The sequence below is a fragment of the Littorina saxatilis genome, linkage group LG14 (assembly GCF_037325665.1).
Source record: "Littorina saxatilis isolate snail1 linkage group LG14, US_GU_Lsax_2.0, whole genome shotgun sequence".
NCBI lineage: Eukaryota > Metazoa > Mollusca > Gastropoda > Littorinimorpha > Littorinidae > Littorina > Littorina saxatilis.
Genome location: NC_090258.1, coordinates 13673293 through 13683292, shown reverse-complemented (window position 1 = coordinate 13683292; position 10000 = coordinate 13673293). Strand labels below are relative to the sequence as shown.

Here is a 10000-nt window from a genome sequence, read left to right as displayed (position 1 = left end):
GAAAAGCGTGCTATCCTTCTTAGCGCAACTACTACCCCGCTCTTCTTGTCAATTTCACTGCCTTTGCCATGAGCGGTGGACTGACGATGCTACGAGTATACGGTCTTGCTGAAAAATGGCATTGCGTTCAGTTTCATTCTGTGAGTTCGACAGCTACTTGACTAAATATTGTATTTTCGCCTTACGCGACTTGTTTAATGTCCCCTCAACCTACTTTCGATTGAAGCTATTTTCAGGAGCGTTAATCAAAATGTTTTCTATTCAAAATGTCAATATGGCATGGCGTATTTTCGATCATGTTTACGCATCCAAGAGAGTTGCGAGAACGCTATTAATTATTTGTGTGTGCGTGTGTGTGTATGTGTGAGTGTGTGTGTGTGTGTGTGTGTGTGTGTGTGTGTACGTGTCTGTGTGTGTGTTTGTGTATGTGTGTGTGTGTATGTGTGTGTGTATATGTGTGTGTGTCTGTGTGTATGTGTGTGTGTTTGTGTGTGTGTGTATGTGTGTGTGTGTGTGTGTGTGGGTGTGACTGTGTGTGTGCGTGTGTGTGTATTTGTCTGTGTGTGTGGTTGCGTGTATACTCCCGCTCCGGTCATTAGAGTTGTATATATGTTCATGTAGTTCTCTTTTTGTCTTTCCGTTTGGAGAAGGGGACGATGGTTGGCATATAAAACCGATCAATACATTCTCCACCATTCCGCGGCAACCTGCTATCTGCAATTACCCCCCCCCCCCCACGGCCCCCCTCCCACCCAGCATGACTTTTTAACAATTTATTTTTTATTTCCCTGTTTATATAGAGTCGGGTTTTCCCGTCTCACATGCCCCTAATGACTTTGCAATGAGGGCATTAAATTTATGTTTTTTCTTTTCTTCCTTTTTCAGCCAATCATAGTTGCATACGTTGCAGAAAGTAACAGCCGATTTCAGTTTGGGGTTGCTGTTTGGTCTAGAATTTGGAGACTTTTGGTGACTCAAAAACTCAGTATAAGAGAGGGGAATAATGCAGCTTGCTCATACCTGCCCTGGCTGCTTCTGGGTGAAACCTCTGCACAATGGGAACCACGAATCGTGAGTATACTCAGGATGGTAAGTATGACCCAGCTAAGAAAAGCTAACTCTCGCGGAAAACTGGAATTCCCGAAAACAGGGTGACACATTTTCACGCTTTCACCTTGTGTAGATACGCAGTTCGAACGTATATTTTGCGTTGTGTTTTGTGAAAAATAATGATCTACGATTAGACATCGGCCTCGAACTGCGTCACAATTTTGAAGGACTGGGTGTCTTATTTATGTGAGTATTTTGACTGCAAAAATTAAGAACTGTTATTCTGACTCAAAAAAGAGAGTGCAATCTATAAAATATTTGTGCATTTGTTCTACAAACAATACAGTGACTATTGCATGCTTACAAAATAAAGGTATATCCGAGTTAACACTTCATCAACGAGAATAAAATGAGGGAACGGGGAAAACCGCAGAAAAAACCCACATTTTGGAAAAAATATGTCAAAAGTGTTAGATATTATTCTTTTAAAAACAAATCACTGCCCAGAGCACTATTTCGCATTCAGTTTACCTATATATATAACCACACTATCTTGATATGAGTAAATTGTCAATTAATGAACAGCATTGTTCTGGCATTACAGGTCAGATTCTCTTTTCTGCGTTTTTCTTGGTCGTGGTCAGCTGCCCAGTTTCTGGACAAACAGAAGGTGAATATTTCTTACTTTTATTTCGTACTTTGCACTCTGTGAGTATGTGTGAGGTGCTATTGGTGGAAGACTTTTTCAATGAAAACAAAACACACACAAAACAACGGACATCTGTTTTTCTTGGAATCTGTTTTTCTTTAATTTTGCAGACATAATTATTACCTTTTGCGAATGACCCATAACACTGATAGAAACAAATATGTGGCTATGTGATCATTGTAACTTTCTTTATTTGGTGTTTAACGTCGTTTTCAACCACGAAGGTTATATCGCGACGAGGGAAAGGGGGGAGATGGGATAGGGGAAAGGGGGGGGGGGGGGGAGATGGGATAGAGCCACTTGTTAAGTGTTTCTTGTTCACAAAAGCACTAATACAAAAATTGCTCCAGGGGCTTGCAACGTAGTACAATATATGACCTTACTGGGAGAATGCAAGTTTCCAGTACAAAGGACTAAACATTTCTTACATACTGCTTGACTAAAATCGATCATTGTAACTGTGTATTTTGAAAAGAAAAGCTTAAATTCGGAACACATATATTTACATATTCTACGGCTGGTGGGTTTTTTTTTTCTTTTTTACATAATAATATATTTGTGTGTAGGTACAACACGTTTCGCATTGTTTAATAGTTGCACATACAGCCTTTTTGTTTTACTTAAGAAAACAAAGAAATAAGAGGGGGGGGGGGGGGGGGAAAGAAACAAACGAACACTTGATTATAATAAATTACATATGTTTGTTGACGACTTGTTTATCTATAATCGAAACTTTCAAAGACTTTAGATATCACAATTTTTACTTCCGGTGCAACTTTTAAAAAGCGTTTAGAATAAAGCTCTTCGGTAATAATAAGCGTAGAAAAAAAGAGAAAATGTCGTAAGCAAAGCTTAACGCACTGAGAATTTCTTTCACACTTCTCATATCAAATTATGCCATAGTATATTCCTATCACTTACTAAAAATGAAAGGGAAGTATCTGGCGTGATAAATACTACAAATATCATTACATTGTGTGTGTGTGTGTGTGTGTGTTGTGTGTGTGTGTGTGTGTATGTGTGTGTGTGTGCGTGCGTGCGTGAGTGCGTGTGTGCGTGCGTGCGTGCGTGTGTGTGTGTGTGTGTGTGTGTGTGTGTGTGTGTGTGTGTGTGTGTGTTCAAGGTGATGTACGACTAAAGGACGGCCCAAATGCTTACGAAGGTCGCCCTGAGATCTTCCATGATGGCGTTTGGCTCAGTCTCTGTTATACTTTCAGTAATTACTATGTGCCTGGAACCATATGCAAACAACTGGGCTATCAATCGTAAGTGCTGCAATCAAACCTTTCAGTATCATTTTTGTTAAAACAATTCATTTGATCTTAAACCATTTTTGCACTGGGAAAAGTGGGCCATGCAATATCTGCAAAAGTGCTGTAGTCGGCAGCTGTCATTTACAATGTTAAAATAAAAAAAACACTTTTCAATTCTCTCTCTGGATTTGTTCCCATTAGTTCTGAAAAGTGTATGGCAGACTTGAAAGCTTGAAACTCAGAAATAACTGAAAATCCATACATGTACATCATATTTGAAACATTATTTACTGTATGCTGATAACTTTTATTGTCATGAAAAACATAGTTGTTGGAAAGTTTTGATACTTTGGTTCAATTGTAATTGATTCTACTTCTTCCATTAGACGCCCAGGGTCAACATTCTGACTATTAATGGCACTTGAGTAGGCATGCTGGGTATTTTCGTGTTTCTATAACCCACCGAACTCTGACATGGATTACAGGATCTTTTCCGTGCGCACTTGGTCTTGTGCTTGCGTGTACACACGAAAGGGGTTAAGTCCTAGCAGGTCTGCACACAAGTTGACCTGGGAGATCGGAAAAAATCTCCACTTTTAACCCACCAGGCGGCAGCGACCGGGATTCTAACTCACGACCTTCCGATTAGGAGGCCGACGTCTTACCACCACGCCACTGCGCCCGTCGATTCTCTAGGTGTATTGTACCCGGCCTGATTAGCAAGACAGTTAGCCTGCCTTCTCGTTTGTTTGTTACAGTGTACGTGTTCGTGAAGAGCTCTGATGTAGACATCATATTGGTTAAATGCTGTTGTTAGACACTATACATTTCTCGTGACCACATTCTGATTTTGTGGATCAATGAACACAAATCCACCGAACAACTTAAGAGCCTTTCAGTAAATACATTCTTGAACAGTCTTATAAGTTTCGAAGATGGAAGGTAATTTCGAGAAATGTAAGTAGCCGTATCCGCTACCATTATGGCGGAGTCACACCAAGACAACGCACGGCCAGCGCACTGAAAAGGAATCAAAAATGGAAAATAATGATCAGTGCGTCGTTGTGTGACCGCGGTTTTGTAGAAGCACACTTTTGTGCATGCTCAAAAAATCCCAACGCACACAGCGAATGACAACGAATGCGTAGCGTTGGTCTAGCGCGCTCGACGAACGAGTAACGCATACTGACGCACACCCAGCGAACGACAACGCACTGGCCAAAATCGCAATTTTTCGCGATATTTTCAGTGCGCTGGCCGTGTGTCGTCTTGGTGTGACTCCGCCATTACAAATAAATGTCATAGATGAAAATACTATGCTTTAATCAAAGTCACGCGAAACATGTTGGTATGACATACAAATATCTTGATTTCTGCATTATAATGCTGCACTCAGTCAGGCGGCCGTGAGTTACGTCTCCAGTTCTTACGGGAAGGCTCCTGGCGAGATCTTTGGGCAGTATATCAGGTGTACCTCGTCTTCCACCAACGTTTCTCAGTGTTCCATGACTGACAGGCAAGACAACTGTGATCCTCGCTACACCCTCGGTGTCAGCTGCAACACAAGTGAGTAAACCCCACCTACAAGTTTATGAGAAAATGAGAAAAGAGAAGGGAGAGGGAGAGGGTAGAGAGAGAATTGAATTGAATTGAACTTTATTTAACAAGGATTAAGATTTAAGGCTACGCCTTTTCTTACAATCCGTCCTTGGGACGCACAGACACACAATGGTAACATTGAAAAATTAAAAATTAAAAGGTTAAAAAGATTACCAACAAAAGCCGAAAAGGAGGTCAGAAAACTTCAGCACGTGATGATAAAGATGACGATGATGACGATGATAATGATGATGATGATGATGATGATGATGATGATGATGATGATGATGATGATGATGATGATGAAGATGAGGCATGAAGAGCATACATATGTGGTTATTTATAAAATCAAATGCATACTATGCGAGTAATAATAAGTACAAGCTGGTAGTAATCGAACATGTAGCAATAGTACAACAAAAATATGTTCAGAATATACAATGCACAGCATATCTTTGGCGTAATACTAAGTGTGGTAAGAGAGAGAGAGAGAGAGAGAGAGAGAGAGAGAGAGAGAGAGAGAGAGAGAGAGATAGAGTGTGAGAGAGTGAGAGAGAGAGAGAGAGTGTGTGAGAGAGTGAGAGTGAGAGAGAGTGAGAGGAAGAGAGAGAGAGAGAGAGAGAGAGAGAGAGAGAGAGAGAGAGAGAGAGAGAGAGAGAGAGAGTGAGAACAAGAACAAGAACAAAAACATATCTTTAATTGTCTAATGCCACAGCCCCTTACAATAGTGGTTAAAATAACAACACAGTTATAAATTATAGTCAAGCCATAAAATTCAACAAATACATTAAGACCCTGATGACATGTCACTGAACCTGGTTGATAAAGGTTCGTCTCTTCTGTAACACGAAGAACACAAACTGCTGAAGCTGTTCATCACATTATCCTCATTACTGCCACAGAAATACACAAGTTGTTGTTGCAGCGCCTTAGAGTTCGAGATTGTCAAATACTTTGCTCGAAGGTCTTGATAAAAAGGACATAAAAATACAACATGGTGTTCATCTTCTTTATCAGCTGTACAGAGAGGACAGTTTCTTGTCGTTTGGTTTGGTGCGTACCAAAACGTGTGAGCGTTCATTTCGGATACTCCTGCGCGGAAACGAGTAAGAGCAACTCTGTACTTAATATCTTCGAGTAATACAATGTATTTCTCTTTTTCCAAGCATGTTTTGTAACAATTATAAATGTCGAAACGTTCACTGCATTCTAAATAGGAGAACCATTCTTGACAAAACCAATCTTGTAATCGTCTTTTAAACTCTTGTAAGAAACACTTCTCATTCCCAACCATTCCGTACATCCACACAGCAGCAAAACCATTACAACATAAAAGACTCTGCACATGTGAGACCCAATTTGTGTGGCCCTTCGATGCCAAATTACATAAAGCTTTATATGCAATCTTGGAATATCTTGAATCAGGTTGCTTCAGCAGTGTAAACCAGTATTTCACACATCTGACTGCAGAGTTAATATACAGCGGATGTCTTCCCAATTCACCGTACACAATGTTGTTTGGAGTTCGAATTGTCACTTTCAGAAACGTTTTACACGCAAACAGGTGGACCCTTTCCACAGAGTCATACTTTCCATATTCCCATAGCTCTGAACCATACAAGAGCATTGGGGCGACCCGTGCGTCAAACAGTTTGAAAAACACCTTTGCTGAATGGCAGCCAAGTCTGTTCAATAATCTAATGATTTCGATCACTCCCTTTTTCGCCATGGTTGTCTTTGTTTCTACTGCAATGTTCCAGCTTAGTTGGGTGGAAAGGGTTACACCGAGATATTTGAACGAGTTCACAATCTCAAGACGATCCATTCCGTAGAACCACTTCTCTTTCTGTGCAATGTGTCCGCCCTTTCTAAAAACAATGACCTTAGTCTTTGTCAAGTTCACGTTCAGACACAGTTTATCTGCAGAGAGAGAGAGAGAGAGAGAGAGAGAGAGAGAGAGAGAGAGAGAGAGAGAGAGAGAGAGAGAGAGAGAGAGAGAGAGAGAGAGAGAGAGAGAGAGAGAGAGAGAGAGAGAGAGAGAGAGAGAGAGAGAGAGAGAGAGAGAGAGAGAGAGAGAGAGAGAGAGAGAGAGAGAGAGAGAGAGAGAGAGAGAGAGTTAGACAGGCACAGAGGGGAGGGAGAGAGAGAAGAGAGAGAAAGAAGAGAGTGAGTTTTTCTTCGTTGTTGTTCTTGTCTAGTGGTTGTTTGGTTGGATATATTGCTTAATAAAAGGAGAGAGTGAGAGAGAGAGAGAGAGAGAGAGAGAGAGAGAGAGAGAGAGAGAGAGAGAGAGAGAGAGAGAGAGAGAGAGAGAGAGAGAGAGAGAGAGAGAGAGAGAAGAGGTTGTCTACTTCAGGTGACCTGTTTGGAAAATATGCACTTTTGCAAAGCTAACGTGACGTATCCCGAAGAAACGATGCCATTGTGGTAAGACCACTTTCGTGAGATAAGCTAGTCCGTTTGGAACTGGTTGTCAGTCACAACAGGACCTCCGAAGTATGCCCAAGCTTTGCTTGATAATCGTTAAATCGAAAAATTATCATGGTTATTTATAAAACATTAAGTCTATGAGCCTAGCCTAAACGATGTCTGTATGATCATTTCATCTATTCAAATTATCGTCCACTAGTGTCATTGACTTGACAGAGCAGGCTCCTAGGAAGGCATGATGACGTTACATAAATTGGCATCCAGATAATTATGTTCTTGCATACATGTATATCGACCTACAGCAACCTCCGCAGTAAACGATTAGGTCTATAGGTCATTAGGCCTCCTGAATGTGCCTACACGTAACTCACCTGGTTCACATTGCAGTCTTAGACGCTTGTGGTTTGAATACCAAGAACCTTTGACATGGCTGTCACTGGAGTGAAGAAGTAGTCTGTCTCGTGCGTCTGTTCAAGTCTATTTAGCCGTCGAATGACTGTGTAAATTAACGCGTAGATGGTTCGCAGTTCAGTCTAGTTCTCTCACGATGTCTTTTTAAATAATAGCAAGCGACTGGTGGTTGGTGGCGAGTTTGCATCCTTTGCCAAAGTGTATGTGAGGGTGGGAGGGGAAGGTGTGTGTGTGTGTGTGTGTGTGGGGGGGGGGGGTGTGAGGGGGTGTTTATGTCTTTATTAATTTATTTTATTATAATGTATTATATGCCGTGTACTGTTGACGCTTTTCTAAATTCGTGTCTGTCCAGCATTAAGTTGCACTGTCGGTTCTCTTCTACAGCAAATTCAGCGACAAAGATACGATTGAAGGGCGGAAGCACACAGTACGAGGGTAGAATCGAAATCTTCGAGAACGGTGTGTGGGGGACTGTGTGCCGAAATTATCACCGCCACACAACCTACATTCACCGTGATATCAACGCTCACATTGCATGCCGGGAACTTTTTGGCTCTGGGTGAGCATCCTGATTACAGAAGCACGCTGAGACCAAAAACTTTTACGATCGCTTTGAGTGCTGCACATTTAATTCGGGTTAACGCCCTTGCCCCACCTCACACACATACTAACATGCAAGCACACACACACACACACACGCACACACACACACACACACATACACACACACACACGCACACACACACGCACACGCACACACACACACACACACACACAGGTTTGCACGCGCGCGCGCAAGCACATATGCAGTATCTCTCTCTCTCTCTCTCTCTCTCTCTCTCTCTCTCTCTCTCTCTCTCTCTCTCTCTCTCTCCCTCTCTCTCTCTCTCCCTCTATCTCTCTCTCTCTCTCTCTCTCTCTCTCTGTCTAGCTATCTCTCTCTCTCTCTTATTTCCTCCCTCTCCCTCTTTTTACATTTAGTCAACATGGAGGGGGAATCGAGGCGAGGGTCGTGGTGTATGTGTGTGTGTGTGTGTGTGTGTGTGTGTGTGTGTGTGTGTGTGTGTGTGTCTGTGTGTGTGTGTGTGTGTGTGTGTGTGTGTGTGTGTGTCTGTCTGTCTGTGTGTCTGTCTGTCTGTATGTCTGTATGTCTGTCTGTGCGTGTGTGTGTGTAGAGCGATTTAGACTAAACTATTGGGACGATCTTTATGACATTTGACATGAGAGTTCCTGGGAATGATATCCCTGGATCTTTTTTTCATTTTTTCGATAAATACCTTTGATGACGTCATATCTGGCTTTTTGTAAAAGTTGAGGCGGCACTGTCACACCCTCATTTTTCAATAGAATTGATTGAACTTTTGGCCAAGCAATCTTCGACGAAAGCCAGACTTTGATATTGCATTTCAGCTTGGTGGCTTAAGAACTAATGAATGAGTTTGGTCATTAAAAATCGGAAACTTGTAATTATTTTTTTTATTTTTTATTAAACGATCCAAAAGTAATTTCATCTTATTCTTCGTCATTTTCTGATTCCAAAAACATATACATATGTTATATTTGGATTACAAACAAGCTCTGAAAATTAAAAATATGAAAATTATGATTAAAACAAAATTTCCGAAATCGATTTAAAAACAATTTCATCGTACTCCTTGTCGGTTCCTGATTCCAAAAACATTAGATATAATATGTTTGGATTAAAAACACGCTCAGAAAGTTAAAACGAAGAGAGGTACAGAAAAGCGTGCTATGCAGCACAGCGCAACCACCCCCGCGCTAAACAGGCTCGTTAATTTCACTGCCTTTTCCACGAGCGGCGGACTACGGTCATTGTGAAAAAATGCAGTGCGTTCAGTTTCATTCTGTGAGTTCCACAGCTTGACTAAATGTAGTAATTTGGCCTTACGCGACTTTTTTACATTTAGTCAAGTTATGACTAAATGTTTTATCATCGAGGGGGGAATCGAGACGAGGGTCGTGGTGTATGTGTGTGTGTATGTGTGTGTATGTGTGTGTGTGTGTGTGTGTGTGTGTGTGTGTGTGTGTGTGTGTGCGTGCGTGTAGAGCGATTCAGACCAAACTACTGGACCGATCTTTATGAAATTTGACATGAAAGTTTCTGGGTATGATATCCCCATACGTTTTTTTCATTTTTTTGATAAATGTCTTTGATGACGTCATATCCGACTTTTCGTGAAAGTTGAGGCGGCACTGTCACGCCCTCATTTTTCAACCAAATTGGTTGAAATTTTGTTCAAGTATTGTTCGACGAAGCCCGGACTTCGGTATTGCATTTCAGCGTGGTGGCATAAAAATTAATTAATGACTTTGGTCATTAAAAATCTGAAAATTGTAAAAAAAAAATATTTCTTTTATAAAACGATCCAAATTTACGTTCATCTTATTCTCCATCATTTGCTGATTCCAAAAACATATAAATATGTTATATTTGGATTAAAAACAAGCTCTAAAAATTATATATATAAAAATTATTATCAAAATTAAATTGTCGAAATCAATTTAAAAACACTTTCATCTTATTCCT

The 10000-nt window shown here is 40.9% G+C and overlaps 1 protein-coding gene across 1 annotated transcript in view; it reads left to right on the top strand.

The window, feature by feature from the left end:
- The first annotated feature begins 980 nt into the window (after nt 1-980).
- Nucleotides 981-10000, top strand: part of LOC138946860 (cubilin-like) — a 24151-nt gene continuing 15131 nt past the window's right edge. The window contains exons 1-5 of the mRNA XM_070318262.1: nt 981-1071; nt 1655-1720; nt 2883-3024; nt 4409-4578; nt 7837-8011. Coding sequence (XP_070174363.1) covers nt 1056-1071; nt 1655-1720; nt 2883-3024; nt 4409-4578; nt 7837-8011 — 569 coding nt within the window. The 5' untranslated portion in view covers nt 981-1055. The remainder of the gene's footprint in view (nt 1072-1654; nt 1721-2882; nt 3025-4408; nt 4579-7836; nt 8012-10000) is intronic.